The sequence below is a fragment of the Leptopilina heterotoma genome, unplaced genomic scaffold (assembly GCF_015476425.1).
Source record: "Leptopilina heterotoma isolate Lh14 unplaced genomic scaffold, ASM1547642v1 Lhet_135, whole genome shotgun sequence".
NCBI lineage: Eukaryota > Metazoa > Arthropoda > Insecta > Hymenoptera > Figitidae > Leptopilina > Leptopilina heterotoma.
This window is the reverse complement of record NW_025110854.1, coordinates 2,923,963-2,949,684: the sequence shown is the minus strand read 5'-3', so window position 1 is coordinate 2,949,684 and position 25,722 is coordinate 2,923,963. Positions and strand designations below refer to the sequence as shown.

The 25,722-nt window shown below is 29.7% G+C and overlaps 2 protein-coding genes across 5 annotated transcripts in view; one reads left to right on the top strand and one right to left on the bottom strand.

The window, feature by feature from the left end:
- Positions 1-25,722, top strand: part of LOC122497695 (small conductance calcium-activated potassium channel protein) — a 659,102-nt gene that overhangs the window by 278,098 nt on the left and 355,282 nt on the right. The window lies entirely within an intron of this gene.
- LOC122497699 overlaps positions 5,181-25,722 on the bottom strand; it is a 37,728-nt gene continuing 17,186 nt past the window's right edge. The window contains exons 2-10 of the mRNA XM_043604965.1: positions 7,376-7,456; positions 7,179-7,291; positions 7,031-7,093; positions 6,793-6,915; positions 6,533-6,682; positions 6,365-6,439; positions 6,028-6,269; positions 5,627-5,798; positions 5,181-5,526 (exon numbers count right to left, since the gene is read on the bottom strand). Of these exons, the coding sequence (XP_043460900.1) occupies positions 5,309-5,526; positions 5,627-5,798; positions 6,028-6,240 (603 nt within the window). The 5' untranslated portion in view covers positions 6,241-6,269; positions 6,365-6,439; positions 6,533-6,682; ... (2 more) ...; positions 7,179-7,291; positions 7,376-7,456 and the 3' untranslated portion in view covers positions 5,181-5,308. The remainder of the gene's footprint in view (positions 5,527-5,626; positions 5,799-6,027; positions 6,270-6,364; positions 6,440-6,532; positions 6,683-6,792; positions 6,916-7,030; positions 7,094-7,178; positions 7,292-7,375; positions 7,457-25,722) is intronic.

The window sequence follows — 25,722 nt, the reverse complement described above, 5'->3', positions numbered from 1 at the left end:
TATCAGTTGCGTAAAAGGGATTACGTTAAACATTCAAAGGGCGTGGAAAGTACTTTTTTATAGCACATAAACTTTATACTTAGATTCGCCAATTTTTTTTATTTTTATAATAAAGACTTTATTTTTTTCTTACCGGAATTTTATGTCACGTAAATTGATAAAAAAATGGGCTAACGAAAAATCGTATAAAATTAATAAGTCATCGAATCCGAATCAGATTGTAAAAAAATTTTTTTTCTATTTTCTTATTGGAAGAGGGTAGGGGATTTATTTGTAAAATATTTTTAAATTCTGTTCTTCTTATCTAGAAACCCAACGGGAAGTTGCCAATGTTAACGATTGGTTCAATAATGGGCCATGCTTGGTACCCAATTATTTTTAAAAAATATATTTTTCAAAAATTTATTTAAAAAAAATATATTTTTTAAAAAAATATATTTTTTTAAATTAATAGAACATATTAATTTAATTTGTCACCTCTGGTAAAACAAAGATGAAAGACTGATAAATTCCCTCACTTTATATTTTACAGTGGAGGGATGACTGTGAATGTCTTTGCGAGAGAGAAGCAGGTACTTATATGGGCAATTCCACGCAAGATTTACCTATGACCTTGAAAATTCGGTTCAACATATTTTTTTCTCAATCTATATGGAAAAAAAAGAAATACGTGTTTTTTTATTTTTGTTTAATCGCCAAAATTTTCGAGTTATGAATTTTCGAAATTTTGGATTTGTAACTGTAGACATATTTTCAGTAGCTTATAAGTCTGAAAATATTAAGTATAGAAAAAACTTGTCAAGGAATGAAAGTTTTAGTTTTCTTTCAACTTTTAAGAAATGTAAAAAAAAAAAATTTTTTTAAATTTTTTATTAAAAAAAAATTTTTTTTTTATAAACAAATTAATTTTTTTTAACTTTGGACCCTTTTCTTTTTTCTTTTTTTTAAATTTATTTATACCTTATAATATACAGAAGATTTTCCTAAAAGTTTTGGAGTGGGCCGACGCGTTTAATGAGTTGTACAAAATTTTCAAAAATCACGTGCAAGGTGCTCGTGTTCTACGAAACGCCTCACAATGGAATTTTTTTACAATTTACTTCTCAAAAAATGTCTACAGACTAAAATTTTTAATCGATTCGAGTGTTTTTTGTTTTAAATAAAAGGAGAACAATTTCTGAACATATCCCTCCATGCAAACCTAAGAATCTTAAATTGTTTATAATTTTTTTTTAAATACAAAAAGTTAACAAATTAGTTGTGTAGTTTCCTTTAAAAATGAATGATTATTTTCTTATTTTGCTACTACACATGTCCTAAATCAGATTCAATTAATATAATATATGACCACCAGATAAATAGTAAAACATAAAATAATTTATCTAAACACTTATAAACAATATTAGTTAACAAATAGTTAACTTTGGTTCCTCTCCATAAAAAAACTTTGTTCTTTCATATTCATATTGTACTTTAGGTTCATTTAATGAATACATCTCCCTTTTGTTAAAAAACTATTTTTAATTGTTATAAACAATAATAGTTAACAAATAATGAACTTTGGTTCCTCTGCACCAAAAAGAATTTTTTTCATAGTTTTCATTGAAGTTCATTGCAAAGAATGTTTGTCTCAAAATAAAGCAATAAACATTTTAATGTTCAGAATATATATTAATTGCATTTATTTTATTTTAATTAATTTTTTTATTTTAATTTTAAAAAACACAAGAAAAGAAAAAAACATTTAATACAAATTTATATATATAAAATTGTTTATAGTTATTGAACAAACTATTTCATACGTTCACTATTTTTTAACATATATTCTTTGTAATAAACTTCAATGAAAACTATGGAAAAAATTCTTTTTGGTGCAGAGGAACCAAAGTTCATTATTTGTTAACTATTATTGTTTATAACAATTAAAAATAGTTTTTTAACGAAAGGAAGATGTATTTATTAAATGAACCTAAAGTATAATATGAATATAAAAGAACAAAGTTTTTTTATGGAGAAGAACCAAAGTTAACTATTTGTTAACTAATATTGTTTATAAGTGTTTAGATAAATTATTTTATGTTTTACTATTTATCTGGTGGTCATATATTATATTAATTGAATCTGATTTAGGACATGTGTAGTAGCAAAATAAGAAAATAATCATTCATTTTTAAAGGAAACTACACAACTAATTTGTTAACTTTTTGTATTTAAAAAAAATTATAAATAATTGAAGATTTTTAGGTTTGCATGGAGGGATATGTTCAGAAATTGTTCTCCTTTTATTTAAAACAAAAAACACTCGAATCGATTAAAAATTTTAGTCTGTAGACATTTTTTGAGAAGTAAATTGTAAAAAAATTCCATTGTGAGGCGTTTCGTAGAACACGAGCACCTTGCACGTGATTTTTGAAAATTTTGTACAACTCATTAAACGCGTCGGCCCACTCCAAAACTTTTTGGAAAATCTTCTGTATATTATAAGGTATAAATAAATTTAAAAAAAAGAAAAAAGAAAAGGGTCCAAAGTTAAAAAAAATTAATTTGTTTATAAAAAAAAAAAATTTTTTTAATAAAAAATTAAAAAAAATTTTTTTTTTTACATTTCTTAAAAGTTGAAAGAAAATTAAAACTTTCATTCCTTGACAAGTTTTTTCTATACTTAATATTTTCAGACTTATAAGCTACTGAAAATATGTCTACAGTTACAAATCCAAAATTTCGAAAATTCATAACTCGAAAATTTGGGCGATTAAACAAAAATAAAAAAACACGTATTTCTTTTTTTTCCATATAGATTAAGAAAAAAATATGTTTAACCGAATTTTCAAGGTCATAGGTAAATCTTGCGTGGAATTGCCCTTATATAGAGCCAGTGTAACAGGTCACAAGCGAGAAGAAAGCACTAGCATGTACTCTGGCGGCGCTTGTCGGAAGTGGCGCAACGTTGGTTGCCAAGCGCTGTGTCGATAATGTCAGGATATGCATGCGCGCCAGAAAACAGTTCCGACAAGCGCCGCCAGAGTGCATGCTAGTGATTTCTTCTCGCTTGTGACCTGTTTCACTGGCTCTATATAAGTACCTGCTCCTCTCTCGCAAAGACATTCACAGTTATCCCTCCACTGTAAAATATAAAGTGAGGGAATTTATCAGTCTTTCATCTTTGTTTTACCAGAGGTGACAAATTAAATTAATATGTTCTATTAATTTAAAAAAATATATATTTTTAAAAAATATGTTTTTTTTAAATAAATTTTTGAAAAATATATTTTTTAAAAATAAATTTTAATTAATAATTAAGAAAAATCAATTTTCAAAACCTTGGTTTTTTGTTGGCTGCCAATAAAAAATCAAGCTTTTGAAAATCGATTTTGTCTCCTTGGCAATTCCTTGGCAAATAATATTGGCCCGATGCTTGGCTACCGATCATTGGCAGTAGCGTGATCATCCCAAGTTTAAACCATTGGTGGTCCAATGATGGTTGCCATTAATGTTCCAATAATGGAACGGAGTTCGCCAAGCATGGCCCATTATTGAACCAATCGTTTACTTCCCATTGGGAAGCAGCTTGAACTTAAAGTTTTAATTTTTTTGACTTCCTTACCTATTACTTTAAACTTAATTATCAAAGTAGACTTCTTATATGTTTCAAATAAATTTTATTTGGCTCAAATGTATGTTTTATTTATGTCGAATAAAATTTTTATTTAAAACAAAAAAAAGTCTAGTTGGTTCTGAGACAAATATACGTTTATTTAACTCTATAGAGGTGTGCAAAAACCTCGAATGGCCGAGCCGAGCCCGAGCTCGATGTACCGAGTACTCGAATAATTCGAGTACCCGTAATTTTCGAGTACTTGCACCAGTTTCAGGGAATTTAGGTTCCCATTAAAATAATCATAGCTATAGACAATCACTAAAGTGGACCCGGGTATCCAGGAGTAATGTGAAAATCATCTTCAGAAAATTTTTGTTTCTTTAGAATAATCATAGCTATAGACTAACCCTAAAGTGCACCCGGGTGTCTAGGAGTCAAGTGAAAATCATCCTCAGGGAATTTTGGTTTCTATCGAATAATCATAGACATAGACTAACCCTAAAGTGCATCCGGGTGTCGAGAAGTGAAGTGAACTTCATCTTCAGGGAATTCTGTTTTTTTCGAGTAATCATGCTTCCAAAATAACACTAAAGAACACCCGGATGTTTAAGAGTCAGATGAACATCATCTTCAAGAAATATAGGTTCCTATAAAATAATTATAGCTAAGGACTAACACTTAAGTACCCGGAATGTCTGAGTGTTAGTGGATCATTATTTTAATAATTGTAGCTTCAGACTAACATCAACGTAGACTGTGATTTGCAGGATGATGTTCAACTGATTCTTGGACATCATCCTGCTATCCTGATAATTCGTTTATCTTAGTGTTAATCTAGTGCTATGCTTTTCGATGGCGACCTAAATTCCCAGATGATGATATTTTACTCAGTCCTTGTCATCCGGGTGTACCTCGGTGTTAATGTAGAGCTATGATTTTTCAATGAAAGCCTATAATTTCCCAAATGTTGGTGTTCAACTGACTCTTGGACATTTGGGTCAAGAGATAACTGGAGCTATATCATTATTTTATGGAACCTAGAATCCACTGAAGATGATGTTCAACTGACTCTTAGTCATCCAGTTGCATTTAAGTGTTAGTCCTTAGCTATAATTATTCATTAGAAACCAAAATTCCCTGAAGAAGATGTTCATCTGACTCTTGGACATCCGGGTATTCTTTATTGTTATTTTGGCAGCATGATTACTCGAGAAAAACAGAATTCGCTGAAGATGACGTTTACCTGACTCCTGAACAGCCGGGTGCACTTTAGTGTTTGTCTATGTTTATGATTATTCGATAGAAACCAAAATTCCCTGAGGATGATTTTCACTTCTGCTGGACACCCGGGTGCACTTTAAGGTTAGTCTCCCGTGTAGAAATTTATCATGGTGTTGTTAGGTGCCAGTCTATTTTGGCTAGATACTGTACTGGCGTTAGATAATCAACCAGTCTTAAAACTAGCTAAAAATGAAACCATTTGAATACGTAGTAACTAGACTTTATTAACTGTAAAATTACTATCTAAAATATCTAGATAAATCTAATCAATTCTAGACAAAATCTAGAGTTATAAATTGACAATTTAAATTAAATTTAGAAAGTTTTCAATTCAAACACATGTAGTTCATAAAATTAGGTTTATTGGAAACAAAATTGCAAATAACATACTTTTTTAAATCTATTTATACTTTTTTTAAAAACTATTTTCTAATCTTCAATATAAGCAATATCAATTTTTTCAGTCTCTAACGTGTCTTCAGAATTTGTTTTCTCTACTGCTTCACTTAGTTCCTTTTTCTTTAAAGTTCTCTGTGCCCGATTTCCATCCCAATCAATGGCATTTGTAATGACTGGTCCCAATGCCTTAAAAAACTCCTTTTCAGTTAAAGGAAGCGATTTTTGTTTGTAAATTCGTTTAATAATATCTAAAACAAAAGAAAAATTAGTTTAAAGATGTAATAAATATTAAATATATTAATAATGTAATAGGTATATTAAATAAAAAAGCGATAATCTAATTAATACCGAGAATACATTTGCAACACTCTGTTTTCTTAAATATTAGCTCCTTTTTGTCTGTTCTTCTCATTGCATTGAATTGAAGAACAACATCTCTTTCTAGGTACATTTTTAGGATATTGGTTAATGTTCGAGATAAAATATTATTTTGGTCTAGAAGACTGTTAACACTTTGTTTCTGAAAACAATATGATAAATTTTAATTTACACTTTATACATAAAGTTCTTCAAAAATTATTAAAATGATACGTTCTCATTTCGAAACAAAAATTCCTAATTAATTTTCAAATTTGAGTTTTATAAAACCTAAAAAGTGTAAAGCAATACATTTTCATTTTTTAAGTAATTAAAGCTTGTATTTACGCAAATAATTCGAATTTATTTTATTTAACTTTAGGATTACTTACAAACTCGCTTCTAAAGGCTGGGTTTTTTTCTAATAAATCTTCCATTGATTGAAATTCTTCTATTGTACTTATTGGCAGTTGTAGTTCATACTTCTCTGCTACGGAACTTGGAAGGTCGTTGCTTGCACCGTTCGAAATGATTATCGCGCTTATGCTTCGTAGTTCTCGTTGAGTTTCCTGTTGATTGAGATGAAAAACGTATAACGCATCCATAATTTTTTTTAAAATAAAGCTTGTGTTATCTGTAAAAAATGTAAAAAGTTTATTAACAAAATACCAAAAGCATTTCATATTTGAAAGAATATAACTTTATTATACATGAAATTTATAATTTAACCTTTCTCTTTATCAGAAATAGAATGTCTAAAAACATCCAATAATTCTTCATTGTTTTTTTGAATTTATTCTTGCCCTAAAAATGTGAAAAAACACATATTTAATATTAATATTTACTTTCAAATGGTTTTCTAAACGGTGAATATTAATAATAATCAAGGAGACTTACTTTTTAGTGTTAAAGGAAGACTTTTAGTACTTATATGAGAACGAGGTTCTTCAACAAGTAATTTTTGTTGATTATCAACAGTCTCTTGTGGAATATTCGATGTTTTATTATATCTATGATATTGTTTTATTTTACCTTCGTTTTATAAACCTGAAAATTATAAAAAAAGATTTTATTTTAATATACTTTATTTTATTACCTATTATTAGTTGCCTATTTTATGACTTTGTTTTTTACAAAAATGATTTTAGTGTTTGGACCTTTTCCACGATTAATATTTTGGTTCGAGATATTGTTCTGTTTAACCGAAGAACTTTCCTTATTAAGGTTATCACTCTTAACTCCTTTACAGGATTCATTGTTGGTTTGTAATACGATTGACTCTACAAAACAAAGAAGTAAACTTAAAAATAGATTATTAATGAAAGTAAAAACCTACGTTATACAGAAAGCACATAAACAAAGTTTTACAATTTAAAATTATAATACTTTTCTTACGATAACGCTGAGTTTTTTTTCTTATTAAAAGAAATTCATCGCTGGTCACCGAAATTTTTGAATCTGTAAATTAAAATAGATAATTGCGAAAAACATTCAAAACACAATAAATTAAATTAAAATTTTATTTTAAACTTAAATTTTTTACCATTACTATTTAAAGAGCTCCCTTTTTGACAGAATGCCGTTTTACAACTTGTTTGGCAGAATATTTCGTGTTTTCCAAGACAGATTCATCACTTGTTTCTATTTGTTTTGAATCTAAAAAAGTAAAATAGAATAACATGAAAAGTAGTTTATCATATCGTTTAATAAAATATTCATTCACATTTCTTCTTTACATACCACTAATTTCAATAAGGTTTTTTTCAAAATCAAATGAACTTTCCGTCACAGACTCATCGCTCATACGAGAAATATTTGAATCTTTAACGTAAAATGCTTTGTTTTAATAGATAATCGTAAATAAATTTTTAAAATTAAATAATTAATCTTAATTAATTAATATTAATAAAGGTTATAACTCTTATTTCTAAATATTCAAGTAATAATTAAGTTTTATAGAATAAATGTGACGCGACCCGAAGAAAGGTACCTAAGAAGCAAACGAATTATAGATTGGGTTTGAGTTAGATTTATCTTGATTAAAAGTTCATTTTTAATTATTTGAATTTTAAACCAATATTAATTGAATATTTTGAATATAATGAAAACTTGAAAACCAACAATTTTTAATTAATAATTGATTCTCTTTCTGTATTTTTACTCAAAAAAATTTAAAACATAACCTCAAATTTTTTCCTTCTTAGGTACCTTTCTTGGGAACGCGTCACAAATATATTATTCATATTCATTAATTATGATTAAAAAATAAGTATGTATTAAAGTTCATTAATTATAATTTAATAATTCAAAAATAATTCCATAAAGTATCTATGCAAAAAATTTATTTGTTTAAATTAAAAGTAATTTCACAGTCAAAATAAGTCACATTACTGTAAGTTCTAAACGTAAATTGGAAAATTATAGTTTTTCACAGTAGAATAATACTAATTGTACAATAATAATATAACATGAATAATTAATTTAAAAATTTGAAAATTTTGTAAAAAAAATTAACACTGTTCATGAAGGAAAGGTACTAGAAATACTTTTTTGTTTCCTTCAGCTGTAATATTAACAGACATCTTGACGACTTTGTTTTGAATGAAGGACAACGGAAAAGTTTTTAAAGTTTTACATGGTTTTCTAAAAACTTCCCACATATTGAATAATTCTGATTTACAAGGATAATTAAAAAATCGGCTTTTTATTCTTAAACAAACGTCCTTTTATAAATATTTCATTATCAAATCTGAAAACTTTAACGATTTTCATAAAAGATCGATTATTAAGGAGAACAATGTTATTAGGTTCTTGATTACGAATTACGAAGTCCATATATTTAATTTTAAAAATGTTGTCTCCTTTTTCTTTTAAAATTTCATATTTAGAAGGTAGTATAGCTTTTTTCATAGTAATCGATGAAGCTTCATGAATTCTTCTGCAAATTTGGGCTAGTGGTCTATTCGGAGTTCTTAACTTGTCTTTAAGCTTTCCCAAGAAGCTTTCAAAGGGAAAAGCACAAATTCTAGACAAACTACATCCCATTTTTAAAACGTCATCAGTTAAGTGAATTAGATTGTGGGCGTTTATTGTTAGAAAAGTCATTCCGTAAAATTTTTTCGAAGCATTGACGAAAGTTATCAAATATTCTTTGGCGTAATCATTATATTTTAAACAGAAGACATCAGAACATAAAATCCGGCAACCAACATAAAATAATAGAAAATGTTTATATAGTCTTGATGGCAATATATTTTTTAAAACGACAGGTCCACAATATAAAAGAAAAAATCTAAATTCGGTGGCCTTCTACTTTCCATATTTTTTTTGTAGTCCTCGGCTTCCTCTGAAATTCGGAAGGAACTTGTTTTTTAAGTAAATCCATTCGGTCGGCAAGAATATCCTTTGCTCTTAAACCAAGTCTTACATTTAAATTGCCAGAAAACCAAAATTCAAAAAGCTTTTTCATGACTCCCAAGCAGCACAAATGCATAAAATCTAAAACGAACATAAATACCATGTTTATTGTTGGCTGAATATTCAATAAATATGTTTTTCCCTTGTGATGCAATTTTTGAGTTTGTTCTCGAAAGGAATTGTCTGATCGTTTTTGCGAATTTATTGATCTATAAACAGTTCGACCATAATTTTTTTTTCCTTCAACTTCTCATCTTTCGCAAGCGTATTTCGAATTGTGATTCACAGTACATTTACAAAACGCTCTGGCGGGAGTATCACAAATAAAACATTTTATGCTTATTGTAAAGTGTTTGTTTCCAATTTCGAGTCCGTTTTCTAGTAATATATTAATTTCAGAGACAAATTCATTAAAGTACAAATCGGTGCTATGTGGCTTTGTTGATCCGCAAAATATAGACACGGGAAAAGTTTATAAATATTATTACCGAAATGAATTTGGCAAAGAGTCGGCCAAAGTTCATTATCTCCGCCTGATTTCTTTATTGATAAGCCGTCCACTGAGAATTTCAAATCTATATTGTTCTTGGTATGTATATCAGGATTTATGCATGCTCTTAAGCCATTAGCGATCCCAAGATAAACAAATTCTCTATTAGTGTTCTTACTACCCAACATTGGCTCTATCGTGTATTGTGCACTAGATGTTTTTAAAAACGTTTTCGATGATTTTGGAAGACCTGTTAATAACCTTCGTCTAAAAATTTGCAAAAGTTCATTAAACGAATTTTGTTCGTATTTCATTGATAAATTCAAATAGTATTGGCCACCATATTGGATTTTCCATTCAAAATTTTTTAAATCTAACTGTTTGAGAGTGGGAGTTTTTAATAAAAGCGCCTTAATATATAAGCTACCGTTCTAATGCGACTTTCCTTAAATGTACAATTACACAGGCACCCTATATTCTTATGTTATTTTGGGTCCCTAAAAACGAAAAAAACCACCAAAAATAAATTCGTCCCCTCCTCCACCCCCTAGCACTCTCTTACTACCCCTAGGGGGAGGTTGAGCTTTTCGGTTTCATGAAAAGTCGTGTGGATGTGTGTGTATACTTTTTATAAAACCAAAAATTTCATATCCCCCTAGAAGTAGTAAGGGGGTGCCATGAGTTGGAGGAGGGAACTAATTTATTTTTGGTGGTTTCTTCGGTTTTAGGGACCCAAAAAAACATAAGAATACACATCGCTTTCGACTTTCCGTGAGTAGGTGTAAGGAAGTGGAGCGGGAAAACGGGCGATGAAAAAAAATTTTATGGTCGTATTCGGTTTCAGAGACCCCAAAAAGATAGGGATATGGGGGTGTGTCCTCTGGGTTTTAACCTCTTATTTTTTTGTGTGCCTGTGTTATCAATTCTCGAAATCTGTGTGAAAATTCGTGGAATTGTCAATAGTTTACACAGAGAAAAACTGAACTCAAAATGAGTCGAAAAAGTGACTCATTATGAGCTGCAACAAAAATGAACCTCGCAGATGGCGCCACGTTCTATGTCATTTAACATGGACTCATTTTGAGTTGCAACAAAAATGAGTCCAAGTTTTTTCTGTGTACACAGAAAAAAACTATACTCAAAATGATACCCCTTCGACTCATTCTGAGTTTCTGAGGAAAAGACTCAAAATGAGTAAAATCGGGATCATTTTGAGTTTATGAAAAAATTACAATAACATTGGAATAACTGGGAATAATTCATAAAAATATGAATTAAAATAATTGTTTATAATGAATAAACACTTTGCACTTGTCAAAACATTAATACTTGAAGTCGATTTATCGCATTTATGAGAATTGAAAAACGAATTTTTAGGTTAGACATTTGTGAATTGACTGACAGGGATGGCAACCATGTAAACACGAAACATGCGAAACACAAAAAAAGTAACGGCGCAACGCGCAGCAGACATTTTCTACAGCTGTTGCCAACATAACACACACAAAAAACTAGAACCTGACATTTTTTTCATTTTGAGTCACTTGAAGTTGTCGATTACTCATTTCGAGACCGACTTCCAAATGTGTTGCAACGAAAGTGAGTCGAGTTTTTTTCTGTGTATAGTCTTCAAGAGTGCGAGGAACGCGTAGGTCGTACTTTCGACTGAATTTATAGTTTGTTTTCTAAACGCTCACGACCCACAAATTTATAAACCTTTATGAAAAAAAATTAACATTTTAAAAAATAATTAACAATTTTGTAATTACAACAATAATAACAAAAAAATATTTGTTGCAAAATTTGCAACAAAATTAAAAATTCGAAAATAAAAGGAAACAATGCTACTGAAAATTGTTACTCCGGGGTTTTCGGGGTCGCTGATTACGAATTTGATATCAGATTTTAAAAATTCAAAATGGCGGATCCAATATGGCGGACATCATTTTTAAAAACTGATTCAATTTGCCTGAAAATTGTTACTCGGGGGTTTTCGGGGTCGTTGATTACGAATTTGATGCCAGATTTTAAAAATTCAAAATGGCGGATCCAATATGTCGGACATCATTTTTAAAAACTGATTCAATTTGCCTGAAAATTGTTACTCGGGGGTTTTCGGGGTCGTTGATTACGAATTTGATGCCAGATTTTAAAAATTCAAAATGGCGGATCCAATATGGCGGACGTCATTTCTAAAAACTGATGTAATTTGCCTGAAAATTGTTACTCGGGGGTTTTCGGGGTCGCTGATTGCGAATTTGATATCAGATTTTAAAAATTCAAAATGGCGTATCTAATATGGCGGACATCTTTTATAAAAATTGATTCAATTTGCCTGAAAATTGTTACTCGGGGGTTTTCGGGGTCGCTGATTACGATTTTGATTTTAATTTTTTAAAATGTAAAATAGCGGTTTCAATTTAGTGTATAAAATGTCCAAATAAAACCGAGATCAGAATAAAATGTTCGTCTACCTTCGTGACAATGTGAAAAACAAATACCTAACGCAAAACCGGCATCATAATGATTAATGAAATATTCATTTCTATATTCGTAATAATCAGAAAAACAAATGCCTAACGCAAAGACGAAATCAATCTAAAATGCTTGACTATATTTGTGAAAATCGGAAAACAAAAGCCTAACATGAAAACGCGATCCGAATAAAATATGAATCTACATTTGTGACAATGCGATAAACAAATGCCTAATGAGAAAACGATGTCAAAATTAAATGTTCGTTTACATTCGTGACTATAGAAAAACAATTGCCTAACATAGACTCTAACATTGGATTAGTAAACAGCGGCCCTGAAAAACCCCTACTAACAATTTTTAGGCAAATTGAATCAATTATTAGAAAAGATGTCCGCCATATTGGATCCGCCATTTTGAATTTTTAAAATCTGACATCAAATTCGTATTCAACGACTCCGAAAATCCCCGAGTAACAATTTCCAAACAAATTGAATCCGTTTTTAAAAAATATGTCCGCCATATTGGATCCGCCATTTTGAATTTTTTAAATTTGACCTTAAATTCATATTCAGCGACCCCGAAAACCCCCGAGTAACAATTTTCAAGCAAATTGAATCAGTTTTTAGAAAAGATGTCCGCCATATTGGATCCGCCATTTTGAATTTTTAAAATCTGACCTCAAATTCGTATTTAGCGACCCCGAAAACCTTTATATACGAGCAATGACGTGAATTGCACTGCTACAAAAAAGTCGGGCGTTAAAGGGTTAAAGATGCTTCTATACCTCCGGTGGATTGGTCAAGCAATCGGCTTGATGAATTTTCACGATCGGATAACGTAATTGGATTTTAAATATTTAGTGTTGTTATTGAGGAAGATTTATTCCTTAATGATTGTCCTATGAAATTTTGGGTTGTAAAATTGTATTATTTTAACTTCTTTCTCCTTGAACATAATCACCACGTGGGAACGCCAATCTTGAAACGAAGAAACTAAATAGTGAAGCTTGTCCACATCTTACAATACGTGACTGCACTCTTTCTACATCCTTATTACTTTCAAACCCAAACCTAAATCAGGAAAGGTAAAATTGACACATTTTAGTAATCTTATTTGTTCAATTTTTAATAATTTTAGTAACTTAAATCAAGTATTCATTTAAACTCTTTATAATAAATTGATTTTTCTCTTTATCTCTCGTATTACTTAATTCTATAAATGTAAACAACGAATCTAAACACAATAATTAAATTTTCGATCTGAAAAGAAAACAATTTGATCATTTAACCGTTATCTCAGTTATTCAACCTTCTAATACTTGTATACATAAATAATAAACAAATTCAGTAATTAAATTATAGAAGACTCTGCAATTTAATACTTACAGACTTGAACATGTTTTTTCGTTTGCTTTTATCTTTTTTCTAAAGGTTTTATTATAAATATAACCAATTAACACAGTGTAATCTCTTTGATAATGCATAACAATGCTGAGATTTTTAGAGCGATGTGCCCTGATATATATTTTTGTTAACCCCTCGGAAATATGATACCTAAGCACAATTGTCGCGCTTGAATCGTATCTATTGTTTATGTTATTGTCAGGAGCTTCATAGTCCTAATATTAAGTGAATTAATTAATCAAATTATAACTAATGTCATTTATGATTTTATTTTTAAGATTTTCGTTGCTAATTGAACTATCCTTGTCCTATTTTGGTTGTAATGAATTAAAAATTTATTTCGGGACCTTATTCTCATCTAATAGCTGAATTGTTAACAATTATTTGAATACTTTGATTCTATATCATTGCTATACAGATTTATATAAATGCAAGTTTGCTTTAAATTAAATTATTAAATATATATGTGTCCATTTTAATCTTTAGTCCTTTCATAATTTCCAAACCTGAATATCCATGCAGTTCTGGAACGTGTTCTCAATTTCGTCATTCCAATTGTAATCACCTGTAACCTCAAAAATCTTAAAGAGGATTGAGAATGTTGCGACTTCTAGAATTTTCGGTTAATTTAAATCACTTAACTTCCTATATGAGTAAAATAACCTTTCCTCCATGCAACTTGAAATTTTAAAAGAAATACAGTTAGTTTTATAAAATATTTATCGAAAATGAATTGTACGGATATTAAAAGTATAATTATTACGAAGTATCAGATTTTTTTAAAAATAGACCGCAACGACTTTAGGTGAAATATAATGGATTGACCCTATATAAACCCTAAAGGTGAAATGTGTCTGAAGGCTAAGTTTCAAAATGCAGTGTATAGGTAAGTAAAAGCGATGGAAGTTTCAGTGACGATAAGAGGATTGCCAACTCGGTAAGTTTGCGAGCAGAGTAACTTGACATCGCAAGCGAAAACAATGTCAGCGTCAAGATTCTGATTTCACCTGCTCACTAAACTCTATATAATTACCGAACGTTTCCGGTTGACTTAAATTAATTTTGTTCCGCGGTTTAACTTGAATATTGATTTGTGAAAGCTTCCGTTATTAAATTGACGATTCACCATTTATTTCATTTATGCACCAAAGGAAATTCAACAAAGTTTATCAATTAAATTATATTCATTCTATTTACTTTATTTCATTTCCTATCAATAGTCAAGGATAATTATAAATCAAATTGAATACATATGTATATGTGTACGTCGGCATGAAAAAGGACCTCTTTGTTGATTTTATTTTAGGAGATAATCAAAATTTTCTAAAAGTGGTTCGGATTTTTGATATTTCTTTTATTGTTGGAAACCAAACTACAAACTTTATAGTTTACAAAGTAATTTTACAAAGTTAGAAATACAAAAATGTAAGTTTCTCTCATAAGATTCTAAACAGAAATTTTAATAAATCATTTTTGTTATGATTTTTGTATAGGAGGCAATAATTCATTTAATCGTTAAAAGCTATATAAAATGTAGTAGAAAATATATATATTTTTAACTTTTTGAAAGTTACTTGTCTCTGTAAATTCGGATGACTGAACATCTGACATATTTCATGAGATGATCTCTCGAGGAAGTGTTTCCCGAAAGAAGTAGAAAAGAATTCACAAAAGCTACTAGTCTTCATATAGTGTATATGTATGTATATATTTATAAAAGAGAAAACCTACAATATATTTAGTGAATAATTCTCTAGAAATTAAAATAGATCCCAAGGGTTTTATTGTTTCTATAGTTTTCTCAAAAGAGAAAATTTTAACAAACAATATTCTACGTTTACAGGAAATTATTTTTCTAAAAAAGCAACTTTTTTGACTCCAAATATTAACACTAAGAGAATATGATACTTCACTGAAAAATTGTTTAATAAATAAGTAATTAAAAATTTACTTAATTTTTTTCGTTACAATTAATTAACTTAAATTCTAGCCATATTTGATTAAAAAATATTAATAGCTGAACAAGTTATGACTATTTTTCAAAAATATCGAAAAACCAAAAAAATGCATATTTTAAATTTTTTCAGATTGATGTCACACTACTTTTTTTATATAAATACAACATAATTTTCACAATAAAATTAAAATATAAATAATAAATACGAATTTTTTAACCAAAATCATATTTTAGGTTTCGAAAATATTTTTAATTAATTTTTTTTGTTGAATATTGTTTAATTCATTATGAAGTTTGTATTAATATTTGTTGATGTCGGCGAAACAAAACGCCGCACTCTTGAAGCTCCTATCAAAAAACATAAAGCGGGTTATAATAAAAACTCTGTAGTCTACAAACACCAGACAGAGTGTAAGTACGAATTTGATTGGGAAAATGTTAAAATACTAGACTTTGAATCAAGCTATAAAAAGAGAATCATATCTGAAATGATTCACATTAAATCAAGTAAAAAGACTTTAAATAAAAAAGAAGATACTCAATTTTTAAATAAAATTTACTTTCCATTAATAAATGAATTAGATTCGTGATTGCATTATTCTGGCCTACGGAAGGTAGAGAGAAAAGAAAAATTTTCGTTGACTTGTATTGTTTACATCGTTCTCATCGAAGTGTAGTGAATTTATTAACCATCATTACCTTTGATTTCTGATTTTTGTACTTCGTTTAGTCAGTTGATTGCTAGCAATTGTAATGACACGTCAAAATTTTGAATTTGACTTTATAATTATAACGTTGAAGCGTTTTTTAATCAAGTAAATAATTATGTGCTAATCCCAGGTAATTTAATTTGTTAATTTTTTTTGTTTTAATAAACAGTGACTGATGAGGCTGGCGAACTAAAGCCAGCGAAACGTCGCACATGACGTAATTAAATTTTGAAGGACTTTTTGGAAAATCTTCTCTATATTATAAAGTAATAAATTTAAAAAAAATAAAACAAAATCCGGCCCAAAGTTAAAAAAATTAATTTGTTTATAAAAAAAAATTTTTTTTACATTTCTTAAAAGTTGAAAGAAAACTAAAACTTTCATTCTTTGACAACTTTTTCCAAAACTCAATATTTTCGGACTTATAAGCTACTGAATATAGGTTTACAATTAAAAGTCCAAATTTTCGAAAATTCATAACTTGAAAATTTGGACAATTAAACAAAAATCAAAAAATACGAATCTGTTTTTTTTTCGATACAGAATAAAAAAAAAATATTTTGTCCGATTTTAAGAGGTCGACTAATATCTCACGTGGAATTGACCATATGTTTTTGGGGTCGCTCTTTCGAATAGCATTGTCAAAATTTCCAAAAAGTGACATTTGCCCCTGATGTTTTTCAAAAATACTAAAAAAATACAAAATTTTGGAAAGTAATTTTTTTCAAATCCAATTTTAGTTGTGATATTGATTTTTCCAGGTCACCTCAGGTATACAAAACGTGTTCCTGATAGTTCTTGTTTGAAAATATGCTTCGCGTTTTAAGATTTTTTGTTTTTTATAATTCAAATGGCGCCTGAAAAAAATTTTTTTTTCGAAATTTAACACAGGATGAATAAATTTTTCAAAAGTTGTTGAATTTGCTTGAAACTTGTTACTCGGAGGTTTTTGGGGTCGCTGATTACGAATATGAACTTCATTTTCAAAAATTCAAAATGGCGGATCCAATATGGCAGACGAATTTTATAAAAATTCATCGAACTCACTTGAAACTTGTTACTCGTGGGTTCTTGGGGTCTCTGATTACGAATCTGAAGTCAGATTTTCAAAATTCAAAATGGCGGATCCAATATGGCAGACGACAAAATTAAGACTTCATCGTATTCGCTTAGAACTTATTACTCGGGGGACGTCCATATATTATGTGACGCTTTTTGGGGGGAAGGGGGGTCAAGCTATTTGTTACGATAAGCAAAAAAAATGGTGCTAATGTATGTAACAGTGTGTTACATGGGGAGAGAGGGGTCAAAATCGTATATTTTTTACAATATTTTTATATTTCATCATTTATATCTCAATATGTTCACTACATTGGGTCAGCCATTTTAAATTTTCAAAATCTGACTTCAGATTCATAAACAACGACCCCAAAAACCCCCGAGTAATAAGTTTCAAGCCAATACGATGAAGTTTTAATTTTGTCGTCCGCCATATTGGATCCGACATTTTGAATTTTAAAAATCTGACTTTACAAAAAATCTTAAAACGCAAAGCATATTTTAAAACTATAACTATTGGGAACACGTTTTGTATACCTTAGGTGACCTGGAAAAATCAATATCACAACTAAAATTCGATTTGAAAAAAAATTGATTACCTACCATTTTCCCGAAAACAATTTCCCGAACAGCAAAATTCCCGAATAGCCCTAGTTCCCGAATGACATATTTTCCCGAAGGCGAATATCCCGAAGGTGAATTTCCCGAATCGATTTTCACGAAAGCGAATTTTCCTAATGGCCTGAAACCCGAATTTCCGAACAATATAAATATTGTCAATTTGTGTATGCGCTTTTGTTTATTATTGCATAGCAACGACAAGTGACGACAAGTATCGAAGTCATTTATTTATTGAAACTGTCAAGTCAAAATTTTAGTGTTTTTTAAATCTTTTATTTATCTCCACTCTTTCGGTAATTTAATTAGTTAATAAATTTTAGTGTTTTTTAATTCTTTCATTTATCTCAACTGTTTTGTGTATTTGTAAATATAAAAATGAATGCATCCGATGAAGCCAACGAACCAATAAATCTGGGAACAAAATTAATTCTTGATGGATTTATATTTTTAAAGTCGAGATCGCTTAAAGGAAAGGTTTACTGGGATTGCAAGAAATTAAGGAAGGGAGAGTGCAAGGTGAGAGCAATTACGTTGGAAACAGAAATTGGAGAAAAGGTTATTGTTACAAAGCGTCCAAATGTAGACGATCATGCAGATGTACCAGATTGGGAGGCATGTGAGGCAGAAGTGCTCACTACAGGGTAATAAATAAAATTAAAATAATAAATAAATAAAATTAAAATAATAAATAAAATTTTTAAAAAATTAAATAAATAAAATGTTAGGTTAAAAAGGAAAGCTGAAGAAATCCCCGAAATCCCTGCTGCTCAAATTTTACGCACTCAATTACCAAATGTTCGTCAGGAAGTGTTAAGTCAAAGACAGATAAACAGAAAAAAAATTTTTAATTCAGTTAAAAAATTATGCGTTACACACAGAGAAAAATGTTATTTGAGTTAAATAGAGGTGTGCAAAAAGCTCGAAGCTCGAGGCTTGGTCGAGCTTTTTCGAGTTTTTCGAGCCGAGTCGAGTCGAGCCTCATATAAAGTTCGAATAAGTTCGAGTACTCGTGACAATAAAACTTGAATATTTAATTATTTAGATACTCTTCTAGTTGACACCAAGGTACATCTGGATGCCCCAGAGTCAATTGATAAGAGAATTTTTGTTTCTATCGAATAATATTAGCTGTAGCCCGTGTGGGAATTTGTCGTGGAGAACTTGATACATGCTAGTAACTGTACTGGGCTTTTCACGTACTTTCTAGAATCGAAAAACTAACTAATTTCTAGACTGATGCTATTTGTTCTTGCGAGATTTTCATGTTTGTCAAGTTAAACTATAAAAAATCAGTCTAGTTACTAAAAAGTAGAAATTTACAATTTAATTTCTAATTCCGTTATAAACGTAAGCACATTTTGAAAATTGGATCCGACAGAATTGTTATTCTGATTAGACAACAAAAACAGAATCGAGTCAACCCAAAACATTGAAAACAGCCTTAAAGAAAAAGTGTTTGTCGCGTGTTTGGTTATGACTAACCACAAAATTTGTTTATTAAAACCAACGATATATACATTTTGTATTGAAAAATGAGTCAAGAAGGAACTAATAAAAGTCTGAAAAAGCAGAGAGTTGTAAAATTTAGAGCACTCGCAAAGCGTGAGACATTTAATCGCCTTAATAATCAGAATGACGACGATTCTTCAGAAGATATTACGAATATTGACATAGAAGGTAAGAACTTTTAATTCATATGCTTATGTAATTTTATAAATAACTATTTTTAGATATATTATTAATTTTTTTTTGTTATACTTTAAAGAATATAATTAAATTGATCTATATTATTGATTCCTTTGTAATGCATTAACTTTTCTAATTTAAAGTTATATTCTGGTTTTGTACCTTTTTAACAATACGCTGTTTTTATTTTAATAATTCATATTAATAGAATTCTGAACATTCAAGTTAAACAATTTTTTTAAATCCAAATGTAAATCCTGATTTTTATTCAAAAAGACTAACACTTATTTTTAGACAAAAAAACATTTTATTAAATAATAATGATGACTTTATCGATCACTCCGAGTCATTTGACTCGGAGTGATCGATAAAGTCATCATTATTATTAAATAACACCGAGTGATAAACTCAAATTGATATTATTTTATTAAATACTTCTAACGATGTTGTAGGTGAACAATTAAATGTAGATGACGTGGAAAATTTTGACACGAGTTATGAAAATCAAAGATTGTTTTCTGATCACGAAGAGAGCGATTTAGATTTACTAAGTAATGAAAATATAGAAACTGAAGCAAATATTCCTCCAAGTGATGAAAGTGTTGAAGATGATTTCCAAGAAAATAATGTTGGTCATAGGGTACAGTCACACGATCTAATGCATCTGCATGATGCATGCATGCAGAAACATTTGACCGTTCACACCTCATTTTTCGCTTTCAGAAAATCAGATTTCTGGCGGGATATTTAAAATTTTAATCAATTTTAAATATCCCGCCAGAAATCTGATTTTCCGAAAGCGAAAAATGAGGTGTGAACGGTCAAATGTTTCTGCATGCATGCATCATGCAGATGCATTAGATCGTGTGACTGTACCCATAGAAGTTTTGAAAGCGAAAATGAAGCAGAAGCTAAAAATGAAGACCATGTTGACATTGAACATCTTCGTACGTGGTCAATAAAACATAATATAGAACAAAATTCGTTGGATGAACTTTTGCAAATTTTTAGACGAAGGTTATTAACAGGTCTTCCAAAATCATCGAAAACGTTTTTAAAAACATCTAGTGCACAATACACGATAGAGCCAATGTTGGGTAGTAAGAACACTAATAGAGAATTTGTTTATCTTGGGATCGCTAATGGCTTAAGAGCATGTATAAATCCTGATATACATACCAAGAACAATATAGATTTGAAATTCTCAGTGGACGGCTTACCAATAAAGAAATCAGGCGGAGATAATGAACTTTGGCCGACTCTTTGCCAAATTCATTTCGGTAATAATATTTATAAACCTTTTCCCGTGTCTATATTTTGCGGATCAACAAAGCCACATAGCACCGATTTGTACTTTAATGAATTTGTCTCTGAAATTAATATATTACTAGAAAACGGACTCGAAATTGGAAACAAACACTTTACAATAAGCATAAAATGTTTTATTTGTGATACTCCCGCCAGAGCGTTTTGTAAATGTACTGTGAATCACAATTCGAAATACGCTTGCGAAAGATGCGAAGTTGAAGGAAAAAAAAATTATGGTCGAACTCTTTATAGATCAATAAATTCGCAAAAACGATCAGACAATTCCTTTCGAGAACAAACTCAAAAATTGCATCACAAGGGAAAAACATATTTATTGAATATTCAGCCAACAATAAACATGGTATTTATGTTCGTTTTAGATTTTATGCATTTGTGCTGCTTGGGAGTCATGAAAAAGCTTTTTGAATTTTGGTTTTCTGGCAATTTAAATGTAAGACTTGGTTTAAGAGCAAAGGATATTCTTGCCGACCGAATGGATTTACTTAAAAAACAAGTTCCTTCCGAATTTCAGAGGAAGCCGAGGACTACAAAAAAAATATGGAAAGTAGAAGGCCACCGAATTTAGATTTTTTCTTTTATATTGTGGACCTGTCGTTTTAAAAAATATATTGCCATCAAAACTATATAAACATTTTCTTAAATTACACTGAAAAAAATTAGGCTGACAAATTCAACTACCTTTGGGTAGTTGAGTGGAAAGTAGTAAAAACAACTACTTTTTTAGTTAGTCTAACCCGATTCGTGTAGTTAATTTAACTATTTTTATATAGTTGATAAATAGTAGTTGATTTTACGAATATACGATAGTAAGAACAACTAAGATAATAGTTTACTCAATATTTCATAAGTAGTCAATTTAACAATATTCTATGGTAATAAATAGAAAGTAGTAAAAGGGACTACTTTTTTAGATAATACTTATTACTACTTTAATGTAGTTAACATCAAATAGTTGAATTAAAAAAATTGTACGGTTAAATTGGAAACATAACATAAGAGTTGTAGAACTGACTATCGCAATGTAGTAGAGGGAACTTATTTTGTTCTTAGTCAAACCTTAGTTGTTATAATTACTTCATAAAGTTAGTCAAATGAAGTACTAAATCATATTCAACCAACTACATTCTTAGTTGTCTTAATTACTTTTATGACAGTCATTACAACTAATTAAATTTAGTTGAGGACCTACTGAATCACGCAGTAGTTGAAACGTAGTACCCTCACCGAAAAAACGTAAATCTGAATTTAAGAATACCATCTTGGCTCCAATTTAAGAATATTGTATACTTAAATTAAGTATATACTATTCTTAAAATAAGAATATATACTTAATATCAGAAATATATTTTAAGTATATATTCCTCTTAAAATTATTTTTCTAATATTAAGAATATATTCTTATTTTAAGAATAGTATAAACTTAATTTAAGTATACAATATTCTTAAATAGGAGACAAGATGGTATTCTTAAATTCAGATTTACATTTTTTCGGTGCTGCAGTTAGGGAATATATAGGGTTGATAAATAAGTATACCAAAATTTGTGAAAAATTATAGAAAAGTGTTTTAACTTTTTAATAAATAAATATAAATTTGTATACAATCATAAAATAATTTATTTAAAATAAAAAAAAATGAACACATTGATAAACGTTTAATATTGGAAAGAAAATAATATCGACAAAATTAATTTTCAATAATTGAATTTTAAAGTCAAAGACTTAGTGTGCTATCTTCACTTTTAGCATTATACACAATTAAAATGAGGTTAATACCCATTTCATGTTGAAATTATTTAAGCCTTATGTGCCGAAGGGACCTTAGTCGACCCCAATGGCTTTAAGTTTCAGTTTATTGCCAAATTGTAATCGGCTCTTACACTCATAATAGAGAGAGTGTGATAAAATTATTCATTGCATTTAGTGTTCAAAATAAAGTTTAATTTAGAAGCGAAAATTTCCTTATTTATTTATATTATATTTATTTATATTTATATTATATATAATTTACATTATTACTTTCATTATCTTCAGTTATTTAAAATAAAGTTTACATTGTTTTGAATTTTAATTTTTTTAATTTCAGAAATGAAAAAGCTTGAAAATTTTTATACTTTATTATTTAGTCAGAACATGGCGCCAGAATTTATACACCACACTAATTCACAGAAAAAACGGTAATCTAATTTTAAGATGCTCCTACTTAAATAAGAACCAAGAATATTCTCCACTTAAATTAAGTGTACCCACTTAAATTAAGTAGGAAATATTCTTACAATAAGATTGATATTCTTATTGTAAGAATATTTTCCACTTAATTTAAGTGGGGAATACTCTTGGCTCTTATTTGAGTAGGCGCTTTTTAAAATTTGTTTCAATTTGAGAGGAATAATTTCAATCAAAGAAGAAAGATTAAAATTCATCTTATAGTTATAAAACTTTTAAATATAAACAAAAATTCCTCTTTTTTGTAAATGAATATTCGTATATTGAAAACAAAATGTAAAAATAATTGTTAAGCGGAATTTTCTTCTCATTTTGAGATTTTATTATTTTCGGTGTTCAATATGATACCGGTCACTGTATAGGGGAGTAACTGGATCAAAGGCCAGTTTGATTCTTTAAATAAAATTTGAAATCAGAAAAATTAACTAAAGAATAAAAGGCTCGAATTGAATAACTATAACGAAGCGGTTCGGTATGCGTGGGGTGTGTGTGTGTGCGTGTGAATGTGTTCGAGGGGAATCCAACTTGAAGTAATAGAGGTGTAAAAGTTATCGAGAGGATAACCAGCTCGATACTTTCTGATGATTAGAGTGCCGAGAGGAAACCAGATCGGTGTTACTCTAATATTTAGAGGATATCCAGCTCAATGTAATATAGTGTACTAGTATTGAGAGGATATCCAACTCAATACTATGCTATGTTTAAAGACGGCGGGAGGGGGGGTGCATGCAAATAAATGAATTTAATCGAGTCAAAAGCATGTAAAATTTCAAAGACAGTTTATTTTAAAAGTACAAGTCAATGAAAAAGTTTAAGTATCGGAGCTCGGGAAAATATTCTAAGTTCCTAAGGACGAAAAATATTCTGAGTCTAAAGTTGAACGAAAATATTCTAAGTCCGAAGTTGGACGAAAAAATTCTAAGTTCAAAGTTGAACGAAAATATTCTAAGTCCAAAGTTGGACGAAAATATTCTAAGTTCAAAATCGGGTGAAAATTTTCTAAGTCCGAATTTCTTCGAAAATTTTCTAAGTACAAACTTCGGAATTTCAGTATAAGTATAATGTAGTGGTTAGGCTGAGCGGAGGAGGAAGACCAACCTCTAGGTGAGCTCAGGATAGAACTGAAATTTTGGTCCAGTGCATCGAGCACGAGCTCCCTCGATCGCAACTTCCCAAAACGTACAGTGGGAGAATTTCTCTAAGAGAGAGGGCAAGCACGCGTCTGCGCTTCCTATCTCTGACTCAAAATGATGCGCGTACGGTTTACTCGTTTTGCTTGGGCCATAGACAAAGTCGCGCGTCTTCTCGCAAGTTTCCCTATATCTCAAGGACCCAAGTGCGAAATTAAAAACGGCCCAAAACTGGCCAAGTGACGGCATAGTCAGTGTCTACTCTTGGCATACACTAGTGGCCTGACTGTCTGGAGGTTAACCGCGGTAGGCCGTCGGCAGCCAATTATCGGCCGATTCTCGGCAGGGACCGTCACGAAGCAAAGGTATCGTGTCGGTATCGTGTCGATACACGATACGATTCAGCCACGGAGAAAAGTATCGTGTCGCGACACGATGCCGACACGATACCGACACGATCCGATTTTCGTATCGTGTCGCAATACATAAAATATTGGGGGCCATCCATAAATTACATAAGATAATTTTTTTTAATTAACCCCCCCCCCTCCCCCTCATGTAAGATATTTTACATACATTAGCGCCATTTTTTATTGTTTGTAAGAATTTGCAGACCCCCATAACCCCTAAATGTCTTACGTAATTTATGTAATTACATTACATATAATAACTTAGGTAACTTAGTAACAAATTCAATATGGCGGACATGCGCAGAAGTGCAATTTAGTATTTATTGCTGCGCAGTAGTTGCTCCCACACTTGGACATGCGCAATAGTGCAAATTAGTACTTATTGCTGCGCAGTAGTTGCCCTCCCACTTGGACATGCGCAGTAGTGCAAATTAGTACTTATTGCTGCGGAGTAGCTTACCAACACACTTGGACATGCGCAGTAGTCAAATCTAAATCAGGGTGGCCACCAAAACTCGTGAATAAAATTCACGTCTATTTCCTGGTTTTTTCAAGGTTTCTAGGAAATTTTCAAGGTTTTTTTGTTGGTTCAAATTTTACTATAGTAATACTTAAAAAATTCAACTACTTCCACATTTATTATTATTTTTTATTGCCGAATTTTTTATAGGCTTTTCTTACGATTCTGAACAATCAATCGTATAGATTTTAAAAAATTCAGGGTTGCCACAAATATTTAATTTTATTTTTCCCTGACTTTTCCCTGATTTCCAGACAAAATTTTCACTTTTTCCCTGACCATAAAGAATATTCCGATTCACTCTAAAAATTATTAGATACTCAAAAAAACTTTCTATTACAATTACTTACGAATTTCTTAAATTGTAAAATTATTCGCAAACATCAATAACTTAATTTTTAAATAAGTATTTAATTATTATTTTTCCATAGGAATTAAAATACTTCAAAACATTCAAATTCAAACATGTTTAAAATTCAACAACTTAAAATATTATTAAAAAACATGAAGATATCAATTACTCCGAGTCTTCGACTCGGAGTGATTGATATCTTCATGTTTTATAATAATTTTAATTTCCATAAAATTTTTCAAAAAAAAAAATTAAATTATTTACAAAAAATATAATAAAATTCGTTGCAAGAATTCAATT